The 19,983-nt window shown below is 39.1% G+C and overlaps 1 protein-coding gene across 2 annotated transcripts in view; it reads left to right on the top strand.

Moving 5' to 3' along the window:
- Positions 1–2: 2 nt before the first annotated feature.
- TNKS2 (tankyrase 2) overlaps positions 3–19,983 on the top strand; it is a 41,458-nt gene continuing 21,477 nt past the window's right edge. For both annotated transcript variants that reach the window (XM_088129011.1, XM_025172894.2), the window contains exons 1-11: positions 3–424; positions 1,774–1,998; positions 3,788–3,883; positions 7,369–7,405; positions 9,152–9,227; positions 12,484–12,578; positions 14,972–15,038; positions 16,348–16,534; positions 17,308–17,429; positions 18,270–18,361; positions 19,571–19,649. In XM_088129011.1, coding sequence (XP_087985137.1) covers positions 181–424; positions 1,774–1,998; positions 3,788–3,883; positions 7,369–7,405; positions 9,152–9,227; positions 12,484–12,578; positions 14,972–15,038; positions 16,348–16,534; positions 17,308–17,429; positions 18,270–18,361; positions 19,571–19,649 — 1,320 coding nt within the window. In that variant the 5' untranslated portion in view covers positions 3–180. The remainder of the gene's footprint in view (positions 425–1,773; positions 1,999–3,787; positions 3,884–7,368; positions 7,406–9,151; positions 9,228–12,483; positions 12,579–14,971; positions 15,039–16,347; positions 16,535–17,307; positions 17,430–18,269; positions 18,362–19,570; positions 19,650–19,983) is intronic.

The raw sequence follows: 19,983 nt of genomic DNA, 5'->3' as shown, positions 1-19,983 counted from the left end.
GTGCGCACCTTAGCTGTTCTGCCTCCCTGCCTGTGGCTGCTTTGGCCGCCGCTGACGTAGCGCCTTCCTACCCCCGCCGCCACCGCTTCGACGCTCTCTGTCTCCTCACCGGGAGACTCCGCCGTCGACCATGGCAGGCGCTCGGCTCTGAGCCGGCGGGCCCCAGGGAGGGCGTTCGGCATGGCCGGACGGCGTGGGGCGGGTGGCGGCGGGGCGTTGGCGGTGGGTCCCTTGGGGGAAGCGCTGCAGCAGGCGCCGTCGTCGTCGTGGTGCGGTGGGGGAGCCGCGTCGGAGCCCGCCCGCGAGCTCTTCGAGGCTTGCCGGAATGGCGACGTGGAGCGCGTGAAGCGGCTGGTGAGGCCCGAGAACGTCAACGGCAGGGACACGGCCGGCAGGAAGTCCAGCCCCCTCCATTTCGCCGCAGGTAAGGAGCCCTGTTGCCCTCGCGCGCGCGCCCCCTCCCTCGGGACGCTTCCTTTCAGGGGCGCGCGGTCGGCACTGCCGTCACCCTCCCCAAAGCAGGTATGGTGGCTGTACGTCTCCACCCGTGGCTTTCTGGGCTGAATGGGGAGGGCGCGGTGCTGCGACCCGACGAAGCTGCAGAAGAGCCGCTTGGGGACGGCTGGCTGGGCGTATCAATAATAGAATGGGGGCCCAGGACGGCCGTAGGAAAATAATGGAAGCGGAAACTGGCTGTTAACGTGACTAATTTCCATTGAAATGAATGCGGAGGGTACTTGAGCTGCAAGGGAGGCGCAGAATGGGTTTGGGAAGGGAAGGACTAAAGAAACAAAAAATTAAAATGAAGGGCAGGGGGTGTTATCCTTGTATTAAGGGACTGGAATGACAAGGCCTTGAGGAAGAAGCCACCGTGGAATGAAGTCCTCCAGAAATAAAATGGTGCTAGAAGGAGTAAGGAGAGAGAGAGAGAAACTGGCCCTTGGGACAGGAGGACAGTCATGGAATTGGAATGGTGCTTTTGGGACTACAGTGAGGTCTTCCATATCTACCCCTTCCCCCCTCCCTGCCATGCACCTGGAGTGGAAAGAGGTGGAGGACTGCAATTATGAGGCCTCTTCCTCCTGCCAGAAGGAAAAAGGACATGCATGGAACAATAATGATGCGTGCACACACATAGCATATGATAAGGATGGGCTTGTTTGGTTTCATGCGTGTCTAAACCACCCCCATATATCTGTTTGCATTTCATAGTCATTGGAAAACTGAGGCAGAAATGCAGGTTATCTGGATGTTGTTGATCTCACAGACCAACCTTTTAAATAACTTCCTACAGTTGTTTGAAACAGATATTAAAAGCAAAGGAAAAGAAAATAGGATTTGAAGGCTTCTGTGGAACCTAAATATTCTTACCACTATTTTGTCAGCTGCCTGGAGAGACCTGAAACCACTGAGATACTGTGAGATGCTAGCAACTTCAAAGGATACCATTGTTGGTGGTATGGTATCAACAGCTGTACGCACATTTAGAAGGACTAATAGGGCTACAATCAAGGGCATCCAAAAGCCATTTCTGTTCTAAAAATGCAGCCTGAAGAGACAATTGCTACTGGCTGGTAATTGTCCTTGATAAGAGTAAAACTTTTTTTCCAGTTTGCCTGTTCATTTCTAAAGGTAAATGTGGATTTTTCTCTCCATAGTTTCGTAGTTTTGTTGGAAATGTTACAGTTCTTTAATTTGAAGACTCATGCCCATTATCAGCCTTAATTTTGTTTAGTGATTCCATACCAGGTCCAAGACTCCTTTTTGTTTCAGGTTTTGGTCGACGGGATGTAGTTGAATACTTGCTTCAGAGTGGTGCTAATGTACATGCACGAGACGATGGGGGCCTCATTCCACTTCATAACGCTTGCTCGTTTGGGCATGCTGAAGTTGTCAATCTTCTCCTGCGCCATGGTGCAGATCCTAATGCAAGAGATAATTGGAACTATACTCCTCTTCATGAAGCTGCCATCAAGGGCAAAATTGATGTCTGCATAGGTAACCCTTCAAAATTCTTTCTCCAGTGATTTTTACATAAAATAATTCAAGAATCTTTCTTAACAGAAACCAGACTTTCAAACTATCCAAGTCAAACTGACATTTTTGATTTAAAGTACTTTTAGTGATAATCAGATATTTTTTTAAAGTCTTCAGCTGTTAAAAATGTTGAATTTTGTGGGTATTGCAAAAGAATCCTTCATTTTACTTCTGTTTGTGGGAATCTGGCTGAGGAATTAGTAATACGATCATGTTAAGAATGGTTTAGGAGTTTATCCTTTAGCGTGTGCATGGAGATACCATTACCAGCCTAACATAACCTACCTTATTCCTTGATCCATAAGTATTTTGCAGCAAACTAACCATTATATTAATTGGAATTTGTCCCAATATAGTTTTGATTTTGCAGTCCCAGGCTTAGCAGGGAAATTACTTAGAATTCACATAAATTTCTTGCCAGAGGGAAAAAACTGATAGAGATGCGAGATTTTCTGTTCCAGCTGATATTTGGCATTTGGATAGATGCAAAGGAGAAGAAATGTTTCCATTAGAGATAATACTGAAAATGTGGTATAAGATACTTATTCTTGGAGGATGTTTCCCTGGCTTGTTCTGCTCCATTATGTTTTTCCTTGGTTCTTATTTAGTCCTGCTACATAGAAATGTGAAAATATTCCTATTCTTTCAAAACAAAGGTTAACTTTTGCCACCAAATTCTTAAAATGAATTTTTAATAATTAGTTCCTGGATTCATGTGAGTGTTCGGTTTTATTGCTTTAAAATATTACAGTATCATGAATTGAAGTATTTTCAGGTCACTCTTTTGAGTGCTTTTAGGTAGAAAGTGGCATCAAAATTAATAAAAGTATATGGGAATTTACACCTCCATTTCTGTAGGTGTTTCATATATTTCAAAGATATGCTACTACAATTTATCTGATTAATAATTAATATAATTCTCAATCTGAACATAAGAGAATTAATCTTATTAAGCTGTATAGAAGGAAAAGTTTCTTTGCTACAGCTGTTCTTTAATATAATGTCTGGTTATCTGGCACATGGGTAACCCCACAATCAAGCTAGTCAAAAGAAATAAATCAATTTCAGTTTCCAGTTCTGTGTATTTCTTTAACAATTTAGCAGAGTGGCTTCAGAATCGGTCAGTTGCTTTTTAAAATGAAGTGAAACTTTAGCTAACTGAAGTGATCAGGAACCTGAATATTTAAGGAAATTTTACCAGTGTGGTTGATAGAGACTTTTTGAATTTCATCCCAGCCCTTTTCTCTTTGAAAACGAAGTTACGTTTAACTTCGGGCATCTCTGGATAGGTGAGGATATATAAGATGTTTGTTCAACTTGGCCAAACAGTACTGTAGGTGATCTGAATAGATATCTTTGAGGAGAAGCTTTCGGTATCTCTTTAGCATAAGGGTGAATCAAAGAAGCAGCAGCTTGGGATTCATGTGGATTTTAGTCTGGCTGTATTTGATAGGTTTTTGTTCAGATACATTATATCGCATTAGATATATTAATCACAACAGGCCATTGAAGGAGGTTGGGTTGAGAGATAGTGACTGGCTTAAAGTCCCCCAGGGAGCATTGTGGGTGAAGGTGAAAGTGAACCTGAGCGTCCCCATTCCACCACCTTAGCTACTACACTGCACTAGCTCATATAGATATGTCTCAAAAAGTATGAAGGAAAATCATCATTGGTTTTGAGATATCGCATGCCTGCTGGAAGGTTAGGCTTTCTACCACAAGATTTTAAATATATTCCTGCTCCTTTTAGTATTGTTGCAGCATGGTGCTGATCCAAGTATCCGTAATACTGATGGAAGAACAGCACTTGATTTAGCAGATCCATCAGCAAAAGCAGTGCTTACAGGTTGGTGGAATCTTCCATAATCCATTTCTTCAGGCCATTATCTGTTTTCTTAGCTTCTGATAGAATTAGATGACCATGTTATATAATTATTAATATTATTTATTAAATTTATATGCTGCTTACTTCCATCATGACTCTGAGCAAGTACCAGTATACATTTCAAAAAATAAAATGCAAACAACACAAATATCACATGTCTGGAAAAATAATATAGAATTTACACAAACCAGTCCTCTCCATGAGGGGTCTGCCACCCGTACTACCCCACGGCCTGGGGAAAGAGCAAAATTTTAAAAGTTTGTTTGAATAAAGTCTGGGGAAGGGCATACCAATCTGTTGCAGAATATCATTCCACAGGGCAGGCCCACTTCCTGTGTTCTTTCAGATGACACTATTGAATTGATGGAACCCAGAGTGTGCTGACTGCCAGCTCATATAGAACAGACAGAAACTACGGAGAATAGGCAACCCCTCAGAAAGCCAGGCCCTATACCATGCAGGGCTTTGTAGGTGATGACCAGCGCTTTGAATTGTACCTGGAAGCCTACTGATAACCGTTGCAGCTCCCACTACAAAGGTGTTACATGGGCATACCGTGGCATGTTTATAATTTCCTGTACTGTTGCCTTTTGGACCAGCTGTAGCTTCTGTATAGTCTCCAAGGGCAGCCCCATGTAAAGTGCATTGCAATATACCAAACATAAGGTGACCAAAGGATAAATGACTGTCTTAAGGGCCTCCCAGTCCAGGTATGGATGCAGTTGGCACATTAGATGAAATTGTGTGAATGCCTTCATGGCCACAGCTGCTACTTGCCCCTCATGCAGGAGCTGTGAGTCAAAGAAGAACCCCAAATTGTGCACCAGTCCCAAAGGGGGAAGTGCAACCCCATACCCAGGTGATCCAAATACATACAGCCATTAGGTCTTGTCAGGGTTGAACTTGGGTGTGTTCCTCCCCATCCAGACCCCACAACCTCCAGCACTGACCAAGATAGCATCTGCATCACCTGGTTGGCCTAGGTCTAGATGTACAGCTGGATATCATCGATGTATTGATGATACCTGATCCCAAACTGATGGATGACCTCACCTTCATGTAGTTGTAAAGCAGGAGGGGTGAGAATCTCAAGCCCTGAAGCACCTTGCACATCAGGGATTCTGGCTTGATCACCCTTCTGCCAACACTGGCTGGATCCAACCACAGAGAAAGCAGAACCACCAGAATATTGTGCCTCCCACTTCTAAACCCCATAGGCAGTCCAGAATGATGATATTCTTGATGGTATCAAAAGCCACCAGGAGATGAAGACGACTCGGGATAGTTTCACTACCCCCATCCCAGATCTGCTAAATGTCACCAGCAAGTATGATCAATGTCATCTCAGTACTATGTTCTTGTCTGAAACTACTCTGAAAGGGATATATATATATAATCCATATCCTCTGGGGCCTTGTGAAGCTGTAGCCTGAGCAGTTTCTCACCAACCTTGCTTGAAGAGGGAAGATTGGAGGCTGGACAAAAGTTGTTCAGAACTGTCAGGTCCAGTGAAGTGTTTTTGAGGAGGGACCTACTATCCTTCAAGGCAGGCAGTACTGTCCCTTCACTGAATGAATCGAATACTGCCGTATGGATACAACTATATATCACCCACAAGGAGCCTTCATCAGCTAGGAGGGGCATGGATGTAATAAATGGGTAGCCAGGTTAACAGACCCAAGGGCCCTGCCTACTTCCTCAGGAATTACTGGTTCAAACTTGCCCCAGGTTAAACACTGAAGACCTTGCTTCTATCACCTCAAGAAGACTTGCTCAGTTACAGTTCAATTCCAAGCAGATCTGAATATTCAGGTGGCCATTCAGATGGTCCTGTGGCTTGCCCTCTCTGGCAAGGAATGAGTCACTTTAAAGAGGACTGCTGGCTACCTGCAGATGTAATAAGAATGGAAAAATAACTCTTTTGCCATCATTGTCACCACAATTAATCCCCAATATGGGTTCTTAATCGCACTCGGTCAGATTTAGTCCATCTTCCTCCAATGGTACTCAAGGCATCTTTTCTGGCATTTCAGAATTCTTAGACATTGACTACTCTTTTCTCATGATTGCTTATGTGTACCCAAGATTGAGATCACAAAGTATACATAAAATCACCAGTTAAGTGCAGAGTGCAATTTTATTTATATTTCCACAGTAGTTCTCTTACAAGATTATGCCTATCTGGGTTACATTTTTTCATAAACAGAATATAGTTTCCTAGGTACCAGGTCTGGTTAATGTAACAGTTCTATAAACTTATTTTAGTTATAACAAAGCCAAAGTAGCATGACATCTAAAGAAAATCTGTTTTTTGGAATAGAGAAGGTTTATTTTTAAAAAATGAGAATTTCTGTAAATTCCAAATGAAAAATAAACAGTCTATCAGGGTAACAATAAGTAGTATTGGAAAAGCAGTTTTCTGCAAAGTCAGTAACTAACTTGAAATTTCAGTTCTTAAAATGTTCAGGCATAAATGGACATCAGCTATATTTTGGTGCAGAGTGCTTAGCTGTTGTTGATAAACAGATTCCTGTTCTACCTTTAAATATAAAACCATCGGGGTCTGCATGAAATTGCATTAAACAAGTCAGATTGTTTCACTGGACTGTTTCAGTTCTGGACTGAAGCTGACATGAGATACGGATGCCTTCAGTGTTCCATATTTGAAAGGGAAAAAAACATTTTGGAATCCTGTCTTAGGGAACAATTGAGAATTTCTTGTTCCCCTTTTGGGGGGGGGGGCTAGTGATGAAAAATAAGTCAAATACTAGATTCTGCATGTTAGCTAACACCCAGCCTACAGAAAAATTGGCTGGGAGCATGATTTTTCACACATTTTAAAAATTATAGTAAACAATCATAACAAAAATTACATATATATATATATATATATATACACACACACACACACACACACATATACATACACATACACACATACATACATACACACATATACACACACACATGCACACGTACACACACATACACATGCATGTACACACACTTGTGTATACACACACACAGAGCCTATGTGTACAAATTGTCTTCTGAAAGTAAAATACTTAGTAAAACAGTATCAGGCAGGTGGCAGCCTTTTCCTCAGTCCAAAATTAGAGCATGTGCTTAGTTGATTGTCCTTCACCCCCTCCTTTCCTCAGTTAGCTTTGACCGGTGGCTGCAGGGGTGGAAGCTCTGCCTGCTGTTTTATTAGCTCTGCAGAGTCTGAGTCTCCATAGTAGGAGGTTTTAAGAAATAATTTTTAAAAAGCTTATTTGCAGAAATGTTAAACTATTTTAACACGCATGGAATGAAGCACCCCTCTGGAACTGTTTTGAACTTGGAATATTGTGCCCATCCTGTAAGAAAGGAAAATAATTCTATGTATGTATGCACATATGAATGAATGAATTAGAAAATTCTAAGGTTGCTATGTTAATTTTCAGGCGAATACAAGAAAGATGAACTCTTGGAAAGTGCCAGGTAGGTGATGTTAAAAAAACAAAATTTATTTACTATAATGATTTCCCCATCCTTTCCAAAACTTAATACCTAGGCTAAACTGCATGACTTTGAGAGATTATATTATATACAAAAGGAGATTAATCTTTCATGTACAGTTAAAGTTAAAACTATTACCACTTGACTTTTGGACTTATATTGTGAACTTGTATAGATTGGCGCGGGAAAGAAAAATCAGAAACCTTAGAATCATTGTCATGCTAGATTTATTATACCTATTTTTATTTAAGGCTAATGCTAAAGTTTTGATTAAATGTTTCCTGAAATGTTAGTATTCAAACATGTCATAAGCACTGTTCAAGCATTCTGCATGGAGAATGGGTAGCAGTAATTGCAACTACAGGTAGACCTTGCTTAACGACTGCCCTGTTTAGCAACCATTTGAAGTTACGACTGCGCTAAAAAAGTAACATTACAGCTGTTCCTTGCACTTACAACCATTGCAATGTCCCCGTGATCACATGATCACCACTTGGACACTTTGCAACCAGCAGGTGTTTATGACCATTACAACATCCTGCAGTCACAATTGCCATATGCGTGCTTCACGGCTGGCTTCTGAAAAGTGGAGTCAATGGAGAAGGCAGCAGTAAAATCACAAGTCACGGTCACATGATGTCTCACTTAATGACTGTGTGAGATTCACTTAACAACCTTGGCAGAAGTGAGGTCATAAGCCCATCATAGTCATGTGATGTTTCACTTAGTGACAGAATTGCCGGTCCCAATTGTGGTCATTAAGCAAAGACTACCTGTATACAGATATCTCTGCCATTGTTTTGGGGGGTGGGAGGTGGAGTTGCAGATTAAGAGAGTATTAATGCACATATGACATCAAGGCAGACAATTCTCCTTCCTCTTCCAGCAAGACAGCATCTGAGTAGGTCTGTAGCTCCTTCAGGGTATTTCTTAAATTTTAATTTTGTTTCAAATGTAATAGTCTCTTGTAATGAAATCTGTCCTGAAACCTTAGCTTGAGTAAGATTTGAAGATTGTTTGTTTCATTGCTGTACATATTATAAGGCTTGCATTATAACTGTAGTCCAAAAAACACCTTAGATTGGTATTTTTCTACTTGGTTTAATGTAAAGATAAATAATTAAAGGTATGTCATCAAAAATAGGAACAGGAAAGAAGAAAAATAGGAACAGGAAAGAAGATGGCTGCTCCTGATGTAATACATTTATAGTGCAATTATGTTTGTTGTTTGGAAGTAATACCAATTCAGCTGCATTGGTTTGCAGGTTAATATGTATACAATAGTTATTTTTTGTTTGTGCCTTTGAGTCAGTATTGACTCCTGACAACTACCTAGACAAGTCCCTGCAGTTTTCTTAGCAACTTTTTGGAAATAGTTTGCCATTGGCTTCTTCCCAGGGCTGAGAGAGAATGACTGATTCAGGGTTACCCAGCTGGTTTTGTGCCCAAGGCAGGACTAGAAGTTTCCTGGTTTCTAGCCTGGTGCTTTAAAGCTTTATTTTTTTCTTTAAAAAATCATTAAATCTTGGCAAATGAAGTTTAAGCATGATAAAACATACAAAGTATAATGGGTAGAAAGCTAGTCTAATTATACACATAAAATCTAGTCTAAAGATATATATTTAATAATTAGACTTAATGTAGTAGTGGTTTGCCCTACCATGCAGAGTTGAGTAAAATGAAGAAATCAGTTTGCAAGATGTTCATGAATATTCATTTCCTTTTCAGGAGTGGAAATGAAGAAAAATTAATGGCTCTTCTAACACCATTAAATGTCAATTGCCATGCAAGTGATGGCAGAAAGGTATTTTTTTTAATGTACAGTTTTTAAATCATCAAATTAAGAAAATGACAAAAGATGTAAAGCTTTGGGTTGCTTTAATTATATTTTTATTTTATAATGTTTGTAAGAAATAAAAGTTTAATAGAGCTTTTTGAAATTCAGGTAACAATGTCATTAAGAAAACTTTGAGTTTGTCCAAGTAATCACCATATCATAAAGCACTATCAGACTAAGTAGCATTAATTATATTTGTGTTTGCAGGAAGAATAAATCTAAATTGGTTGCCTTTTGCTCGTTACATAATCTGCTGTAGCTATGTTCATGTTGCTGGTGTGTTTGAGAGCTGAGGGATTTGATTCTCCGATTTATCTAAGGGCAAAAGATAATATTCCCCCTTCAAGAGTTCACTACACCATTAATAAGTTTATTTTATCATTGATGAAAAAAATCTCAGTATTGTGAATTACATCCTGATTTCACTTTTGACAAGAGGTACTTCCCCTCTAATCTTAGAAAATAAATAATTAAAGGGAGGATTCCCTCTGTTCCTGAAAAATATTTAATCAAGCAAAAAAAAAAAAAATCCCTGGCAATAATGGAAAAGAACGCGATGCTATCTCTGGCTCTGTAATTGTTTGTATGTACCTTTCAAAATATGCTGCAGAGGATCCCCTAGCTCTGCAGAGTGTATTTAAGATAGAAAGCAGAACTATGCAAAATGAGAGGGAACTGCGTCCTGAAAATGTGTAAGTTGGCAGGGGACTTGGTAGTAATCACTTTCCTCTCCCTTTTGCTAGCAGGAATATCCACTGAGCAGAATTCATTCCGGTTGAGACCTTGGGGGAAAAATGTATTTATTGAAGTACAGTAATCATGAGAGGGGACAGCAGAATTCAGTAGCATTCAAAGCTGTTGTTTCTTTTGAAAATTGAGAAACTTCTTTGCCATAATACAAATAATGCAAATTGATTAATTATGTGTCATCAAGTCAATGTCAACTTAGCAACCACTCCATAACCTGGTCCTTTAAGTCTTCCAACAGTGCACCCATCAGCACTGTTCCTGGGTCCATCCACCTTGCTGATGATTGCCTTTTTCTCTTTCCTTCCACCTTTCCTAGCATTAGGGTCTTCTCCAGAAAGCTAGGTCTTCATATAATGCTTGCATAAAGCTACACCTTTCTATAATCAGTGAAGCACGTACTGACTTCTTTTTGGAATTCTTTGGCTTTCTCAGTTATCCAGCATGTATCAGGAAAGTCCAAAGTAGAATAATTTGAGTGATCATTTGTGCCTTCGAGTGAGAACTCTGGGTTGATTTGTTCGATGATTCTTTCGTTGGTTTTTTTGGGCTGTCCATGAGGTTCTCAAGAGTCTTCTCTAACACCACAGTTTAAAAGGGTCAATTCTCTTCCTATCCTGCTTCTGCAACATCCAGCTTTCCCTTCCATGGAGTGTATTTCAGTATACTCCTTTCATCTTTGTTTGATCTTTGGATCAGTTACTATCTGTCCATTGGGTCTTTTAGCATACCAATTTAAAGTTGGAACTTCTTTTTAAGTTCAGAGATCTTTTTTTCCATGCTTGTTTCCTTCTCTTCTGTTCTTGGCAATTTCCATGGTTTGTCCTGACATCCAGTTTCTTTTTACATTCATCCTTAACAACTTCTTTAAATTCACAGTTCCTCTGGCCCTCTATCAATGAGATTCAGGGCTTCAAAATAATTCCTGATGTTTTCTTTGAAAATGGTGGCTTTATGCTCAAGATCCTATTGTGGAAACTGGTTGGCTGGATACTACTACTATTCCTCCTCCTCCTCCTCCTCCTCCTCCTCCTCCTCCTCCTCCTCCTCCTCCTCCTGCTGGAACTTGTTCATGAGCAGTTCATGTTCTATTCCCCAGTCAGGACCTGGCCATATTTTTGATGCTAACACTGAGCTTTTCCACCTCCCTTTAGCAATAATGTAGTCAGTTTGATTTCCATGTACTCTATCTGATGATGTCTATATATACAGTCATTGTTTTGGTTGTTTGAAGACAATGTGAGCAACCATGGAAATTGCTGAGAAGAGAAGTCAAAGCCAAAAAAGACAAAATTCTCAAGAAAGAACTTAACAAAAAGTTTCAGAAAGCTGTTAGAAGAGACAAGAAGCAATATTACAACATCTGTAAAGACACTGAAGATGGAAACAAGAAGAAGAAATAATTGGGTGGCAGAAATTTATTTCTCCTGCTTCATTTTGGTTTCCTAAGCCATATAACTCAACTATGTTGTCCTCAATATTTCCAACTTTAGTATTCTAGTCTACAGTCACAACCTGGATCTTGCTAGCATGCTCTGTTGATTTCAAATTGATCATAAACTTATCGGCCTCCTCTTCTTCTGCATCAGTTGTTGGAGCATGAACTTGGATGATCATCATATTAAAAGGTTGTCCACAAAGTCTAAATTGCATTGTAGCCAAGTACTGTCCTTGCTGTACCCTTCCCAACTATGAAAACAATGCCATTCCTTCTTTGTTTTTCATGCCCTGAACAGTGTGATCTTCAAGTGAAAGTGTCCAATCCCAGTCCACCTCAATTCACTGATGCCTAAGATCAGTTTGCAGCCAATTCATTTCATTTTTCATTGTGTTGAGTTTCCCCATGTTCATGCTTCTTAAGTTCCATGTTCTCACTGTAATTCTGTCTTTGCAGCTTTGGATTTTCTTTTCCTGTCTGGCAACATCAGCATCTAGATGTCCTGATGGCTTTAATCTAGCCACATCATAAACACCATTAGTTCTCTGAAAGATCCTCAGCTCTTCCTCAGTGGCATGTTGAGCACTATCCGACCTGGGGGCCCATCATACAGCACTATATCATCAATCATTTTATACTTTTCTGTGCATGTGGTTTTCTTGGTAAAAATACAGGAGTGGTTTACCATTGCCTTCTCCTGCCAGTATGAATTAATGCCTTTGCCATTGTCACTAAAATGATCATCTGCCTCCAGGATCTTCCTATATCATTGTTGCCTGCTTGCTTTAGCTGGCAGCTGGGATGACCTTCATGCCTTGGGTGACTCTGCTGGGAATATATACTCTTGGCATACACTCCAGGTGTTCTTCATTGATCCCTCCCAGGAATGCCCCCTCCCCCACCAAGATGAGACAGCACAGCAGGACTTGAGGAAAGGAGGGGAATATAAACTGGTTTAACAGATTTATTCTTTTTTTAAAAAATCAAAAGCTGTTTTCTAAGTTTTGGTATTTGTTATATCCAATCTTTTGTTTCTAGTCAACTCCATTACACTTAGCCGCTGGCTATAACCGTGTTAAAATAGTGCAGCTATTATTACAACATGGAGCAGATGTTCACGCAAAGGATAAAGGGTGAGTGTCTAAGAAGATAATACGTTACAGATTTTTATTAATATACGTCTTATATTTTCTTATGTATTAACTGAAAAGAAGACAGTTCCAAATTTCAGACAAAAGAGGAAGGGCAAGACAAAGAAAAAGGTTGCACTATCCAGTCTCCTTGATTTATCAACCTCCTTATCAAATACATAAACCCTGTACACTATCTAGTTTTCCTACCTAATCAACGATGATTGCCAACTCTTTTTATTTAATTCTGAGTTTAGATTAAATCTCAGTTTAATTACTGAAACCAATCTTGGAGCTTATTTTCCCCAAGAAATGGGTATTTGTGACAAGTGCGTATGTGCACCTGTATGTATACATGGATATGCAATGGCCAGAGGCTGCATTCTAATTATGTTAATAGGATTAATCACTACTATTTAAAAGTAATTTATATTAATAATACTATTAACACTATGTATATACTTTGAAAAAGGAAGATTGTGAAAATCTCTGTACAACAAGCATAAACCTGTGCATGTTTACACTATAGCAAGTCAACAATTCTAGATAAGCATTCACAGGTTTCTCTGTGCTAGAGATGGATCTGTTTTGCCCATTTTAATTAGAATGGAACCTCAGTATTACTTTGAGTACTAAGCTACTACTTTTTCCTTTTGTATGCCACAAGGGAACTGTTTGATAGAAGTGTATGTGTTAGGCTGTAGCCACAAGGATATCTATGCATGATTGCTCTGTAGTAAGGCTTATGGAGTTCAGTGGTTACTTGCAGATGAGTGTGTGTGTGTGTGTGTGTGAGAGAGAGAGAGAGAGAGAGAGATTAACTTGTTGACTTTATTCAGGCAACATGGGAGCCTGATTCTCTTTGGTGGTCCTCTGTGCATGGAGGATGAATTCTGCAATTTTCTAGAATCCTCATTTCTGAAATGCAGCAACTTCTCCTTTTCTCCTGGTACATTTCAGCCACTTGCTTTTATTATTTATTTAATTTAGGGGCCACACAGCTTGAAATAACTCTGGGTGGTTTACATTTTAAAAGCAAGAACAATAAAAATTAAGAGACAGGTCATAGACATCCAGAAGAGAACAGAAACTAAACAAAAAAACAACCTACGGAACTCAGCAGCCACATTACCCATCGCTTTTGGAATATCACTAAGATGGGAGCTATACAGATCTCTGGGGGGAATACTATTCCAGAGAGCAAGTCCCACGACAGAGAGAGCAGGCTTTCTAGGTCCCTATAGATGACACTGTTTAATTGAGAGAACCTGGAATGAACCTGCTCTGCCAGACCTTATTGGATGGGCTGAAATGATGGAAGATGGTCCCTCAAATAACCAGGCTCTATGCCATGAAGAGTTTTATAGGTGATAACCTGTGCCTTGAATTACACTGGGAAGTCCACCAGCACCATTCCATAGGATGCCCAACACTATCCATGGCACTGCATTCTGGACCAGTTGTAGCATCTGGATAATCTTGAAGAGCAGCCCCATGTACAGTGCATTACAGTTCAACTGTTAGGTGACTAGCATGTAAGTGACTGTCTGAAGGGTCTTCCAGTCTAGGAACAGATGCAGCTGGCATACTAGATGTATCTATACAAAGGCCCTACAGACTATGAACACCAAACAGCTGTTGGCAATCACAGTAAGTGGAGAAGTAACATAGTTTTGCCACCCTTATCACCACAGTGTAATCCCAAATTTTGGCTCTTATTTGTTTTTGGTCAAACTTGCTCTTCATCCTCCTCCATCAGTATTCCAGATGTTGCTTCTGTCACTTCATTTCCTGGAGCTCCTTGGTAAACCAAGGTGTGTGCTGGGATCAGCACATAAGTAGAGGCCGCATAGAAGCAATGTGGTCCAAGGTCTCCGTTATCTACCCATTCAGGCTATAACTAAGGCCATGGCTGAACTGCCCATCCAATCTGGAACCCCATAAGGTCTCTAAGTCTTTGGAGGCAGGGTGATCTTGCAAGCCCTATCTCCTTGCAAGGCAGAGTGACACCAGTGAGCTGGAAGGCAACCAGAGCTTGATTTGTCCGCAACAGTAGGTTAATGGTAAATTCCTCTAAAGCCAGATCACATCACAACTGACCCAAGGTAATAACCAGATCCAAAGTGCAACCACTAGTATGTATTGGACACTTCCTTCCTGTCTATTGTCTTTGGTTCAATAGCATCTTCCTCAATTATCATTTCTTCAGTTAACCACTGTGTCAGTAGCTTTTTGATCCTAAATATAATGACACATTGAATTGTTATACTATGTACCATTTAACCCACCATTGATTTTCTAAATCATATCTGGTTTTCTATTTTGTCTGTCAAACATTTGAGTTTTCTGGTTGTTGCTAATGATAACTGAATTTAATCAATGGTCTGTCTTTCCAGAGATCTAGTACCTCTTCACAATGCCTGTTCCTACGGGCACTATGAAGTAACAGAACTTCTAGTAAAGGTTAGTTACATAATAATGTACAACTACTATAGACAGATTTTTTTATGATTTTATTTTACACCTATGCAAATAATTTGATAAATGGAGAAGTGCTCTCAGTGTTTGTTAGTTTGCTTATTAGATAGATATCCTGCTTTTTGTTCAGGAGGTCAAGCTAGCATACCTAGTCCTACCTTCACCCATTATTCCCCACAATAATAACCCTGTAAGGTAGGTTGATCTGAGAGTGTCTGGCCCAATGTCACCCAGTAAACTTCCATGTGTGAGACTAGCCTCCCTGGTGTCATGCAGTGCCTTATCCACTGTACCACCCTGGATCTAACAACAGTGTGCTTATTGAAGGCACAAAACAGAGGCTCAGAGGCTCAGAATGGATGTTTCAGGGGCTTCTTCATAGAAGAAGCTTTCAACAGGATAGCTAGCAAAGCCTCTGCCTTTTCACTACATTAGATTTCCAGTGGAAGTGGTTTCTGAGCATGTCTTTGAAAACACAACATTAGTTGTGTCTTCAAGAAGATCTAAAGGAGTTCTTTGCTTGTCCAATGATCTGCACACTTATTCTCTCATATTTAAAAACATTCAGATTAGCTAATTTTTTTCTTTCAACACAGATCTCTAGATAGGTGTATGGTTTGATAGAAAGTCCACCTTTGATATGATCATGCATGATGCAAAATAATTAGTTGATAAAAATATTGAATTTGAGTTGGTAAAAAAGTAGGTTTTCATGAAATGTGTACTACATTTCTTGTTTATTGATTTCTGCCTTAGTTCAACTAATGTATCTTTGCTTTTTTATAAAAATGGCTTATAAGACTTGTTTGTAAAAACGTCTTCAGGTATTTTTTGTTTAAAAAATGTTTTCTGAGAGTCATAGATGGGTGCAAGGAGCTAAGGAAGATATCAGTGGGCATACTGGCTTTCAGGGGTGACACATTCAGAATTACAGGATGAAGATCCCCAACTTTCAAAACCACTTTTAAAACTGTTTTATTGTTACATTAGGTGTCCAGATTCCCTGCCTAGTACGTTAAAAATATTGTTCCTAAAGTTAACCGTAGAATTCCAGGTCAAAATTCTTAGTCTGTGATCTTGGAATTAAATGAATGTCTCACATATGTAAACTATTCTGCCACTTTGAACTGCACTAGAAGAAGGTCAAAATATTAATACAAAGTATGATTTATAGTCCCTACCTCATTAAGCATTTCTGGACAATTGTTAGATGGAACATTGTTCTGTATACATTAGAGCTCTACTTTAACATTTTCCAGGAGAAAATGATACATGATTCTCTATCCTATCCTAGCATGGAGCATGTGTAAATGCAATGGATCTGTGGCAGTTCACTCCTCTTCATGAAGCAGCTTCTAAGAACAGAGTGGAAGTATGTTCCCTCTTGCTGAGTTATGGTGCTGACCCTACGCTATTAAACTGCCATAATAAAAGCACGATTGACTTGGCACCAACACCTCAGTTAAAAGAACGATTGGCATGTGAGTACAGAGAAAATGAACTGAATAGAGATTATAATTTTTTTTCAGTTTTCAGTAGGGATCCATTCATCTGGTCGATCTTGGTAACCACCCATTGTCTGTAACTGCTATTTCTATAATCCTCAGGTAGGCATAGCATCAGAAGCAGGGTATTGTTTTTCTCTGAAGTATAGAATCCAAGTGAGGGTTATATCTGCACTATGGAAGCATTCATTTGGCACCACGGAGCAGAACTAGTCAAACATCATCTTCTGCTTTGTGAAATTTCAGAATCATTTGTAGTAACCCTTAGAGGCTGGTTTTGAGTTGTCCAGGAAGCATCTATCCTAGAAAACTGTAACTTTCAACCTGTTGTGAATCAGGGTTCCTTTGTTATTTAATTATATTGCTTATGATCACACATGAAATAGAGTTGGGATGGGGGATTCATCTATTACCTCAATAATGTAAGATCATGCTGCTAAAATTTAACTGCAAAATTGCTTATTTTTAGTGGAAAAATTTTTGGATATTTTTTTTCCTTAAAAAATAAAAGTGGGAATGGTGGGAGGAGGCTTCTGGGAGGCATGTCACTCCTGTTTTTCCCCCCTAAACCTCCAATTCCTAGACAAGTCTGGAAACTCATAATCAAATTTGGTCATTTTGCTGCCAAATTTCAGCAGTTTGATTTTGGTCAGGGGGGCTGGGTTAAGGTGTCATAGGAGGATTTTATTTTATATGTGTTTGTGTAATATTTGAGGCTTAAATGCCATAAAACTTTCTTTTTCCTCTAGATGAATTTAAAGGCCATTCATTACTACAGGCTGCAAGGGAATCAGATGTGAATCGTGTAAAAAAGCACCTCTCTCTTGAAATTGTTAATTTCAAACATCCTCAGACTCACGAAACTCCCTTGGTAATACGTTGAACATATATTTTCAGTGGAAGTTGGGTTATGACCAAACTGAGCAGATGAACTGATTGAAATTATTTGGTTGCTGCTTAGAATCCAAAGATTTTTAAAATGTGTTTATGTTGTGCATAATCTGATCTGCAATTAAAATAGAAGGATGAAGCAATCAGTATTACAAATAAGATGTTTTCTAATACTCAGAAGAAAAAAATCTTAGAATACATAAATTTTCATAATCCAGTGAATGAGAAAAGAACAGATAAGGCAAGCTTTAAATGGTTCAGTATTTGAGTTGGCAGGAGTTGCTGTTTGCAAAAGGTTTCTTTCTCTACTGGAATGAATTAAGAGAATCTAGTTTAACTAGATTCTGGATATAGTGCATTGATTATACATAATTTTGTCTAATTAGACATTTTTCTAATTTCTGCTTTATAGAGATTATTTTCATGTACTTTTTATTGTATTCACTAGTTTTCAACAATAATATTTTGTAGAGTAGTTACCATTCAAAAATTATTTGGAAGTAAGGCTTTGGACCACATGCAAGTGTGAGTGCAGTGCTCTTCCTTAAAGGGTGCTTGCAGTTTTTCAGGCTTCCACACCCATTTGAAAAAAGATGCAACTTCTTAAAGGAGTTGATTCATTAAAATTGTGTAACTCTTGAAGCAGCTGCAGCTTTTTTTTTCAGGCTCATTGGAAAGCTGAAAAAAGAGGGGTTGCTTTGATAAGTGAAGAGGTCCTGTACTCATACATGTCTGAATCATTTTAGAAGCATACACAGCCCTAGTTTCACTGAAGTAAATATCAACCAGCAAATAATGTCATAATCTCATTCTTTAATAGCACTGTGCTGCTGCATCTTCATATCCTAAGCGAAAGCAAGTCTGTGAGTTACTTCTAAGAAAAGGAGCCAACATCAACGAAAAGACGAAAGAGTGAGCTGGTTTTTATTTTACCTTTTTATCCTATTCATCCATGGAAATACTCAGAACAACACATACAGTTTTTCTCTTTCTCCCTTTCATTTTATCCTCACAACCACCATGTGAGATAAGATGGGAGAGTGAGTGACTTATTCAAGCCCACCTAAGAAAATCAGTGGATTTGAAACCAGTTCTTCTGATCTGGTGTTCTCTCAGGGGCCTCTATAACCTTTTTTGGATTAATGGGTACATTTGGATTTTGAGAAATGTCAAAACATGAGTGCTAAGGGGGAGTTGTAAAATACAGGTTATAGGATGCAGGCAGCCACTAAATTTCTTACTGCAGTGAAATACTAATTTCTTGGAAAAATACACTTTGAATTCACAATTTGGTACACTATCTCTGAAACATTTATTTCACAGAAAAGCAAATATATTTATCTTTATTGCCTGTAAATAACTTTTTAGAACTAATTTTAATTTTAGAATTTAGAATCCCTCCAGATTACTTACCCTCATGCACACTTTGCTTTTCCCTCACATTAAGGCCTATAAATGTTCTTCTCCCCTTTGGATCATACAGACACCTAGAGACATAGTTTCTTCATTTGTTATATTTAAATCCTGCCTTTTCTCTAGGAATTCAAGGCAGTTTATGTGGGATCTCCATTTTATTCTTATAAATTGGACTGAGAGTGAGCGATTGGCTTAAAATTATCCAGTGAGCTTCTGTGGCCAACATCTTAATCACTATACCTGGTCACTCCTCACTTATTCTCACCTTTCTGCTACCCCTTAGGTCTCTCATTTGCCATCCAGGTTTACGTTACCGCATCTTTTACTTACTCCTTCAGTGGAGGGGAGGGTATTCTGAAAATGGATAGCTTCCAATTGCCTACCCTCTTCCTTGAAAGAAAGGCCTGTGCCAATACTATACAAGTCCGGAGTGTATTAGGAAGAGAGATGGAGCAAGATGTTGAAATTTGAACTCAGTTTGCTATCTAGCTGCCAAAGATTTTTTTTAAATGTTTAAACTTTTTTTCAATAAAAATTATTTGGGATGAGCAAGGAAGTATTGGTTGCCAAAGGGGTGTCAAGGAGTGCTATCATGCAAACAGATACTGTTGTGTTTACTTTAGCCCTGTCACATCTGTACTAATTTTCAGCAGTCTAAAAAGAACAAAATGGGAATATATTATGACTTACTTTGTTTTTATAAAGCTTCCTGACACCTCTTCATGTGGCATCAGAAAAAGCTCATAATGATGTGGTTGAAGTAGTTGTGAAGCATGAAGCAAAGGTATGAATTATTTTTAGCATAAATCAATAATCTTTTTGTGCATAATGAAAAAAATGTGTACATTTTATAAATGTTTATAACCTTTGAGAAAAGCATCATTTGTGATTTTTATCCTTTGTTTTCTTCCAACGGTATAGAGACCAACACAAAGGTGCTTAATAATATTTAAGTGATATTTGGGGGATTTGATAGCCTGTCTTTTCTGTGGGAAAAGCAGATGATGGTAGGAACAGCAATTTTGGACATTAATATATCATAGTCAGTAGAGATGTACAAAATATTTTATTGAATACCCTCAGAACGTCTGTTCCAAACCAAAACTGAGTGTTTTGAG

This window comes from Python bivittatus, unplaced genomic scaffold, assembly GCF_059951505.1.
Source record: "Python bivittatus isolate LINGU-HERP-01145 unplaced genomic scaffold, Pbiv_v1 ctg000780_np1212, whole genome shotgun sequence".
NCBI lineage: Eukaryota > Metazoa > Chordata > Lepidosauria > Squamata > Pythonidae > Python > Python bivittatus.
Note: the sequence above shows the minus strand (reverse complement) of the source record. Positions and strands in the feature narration are given on the sequence as shown.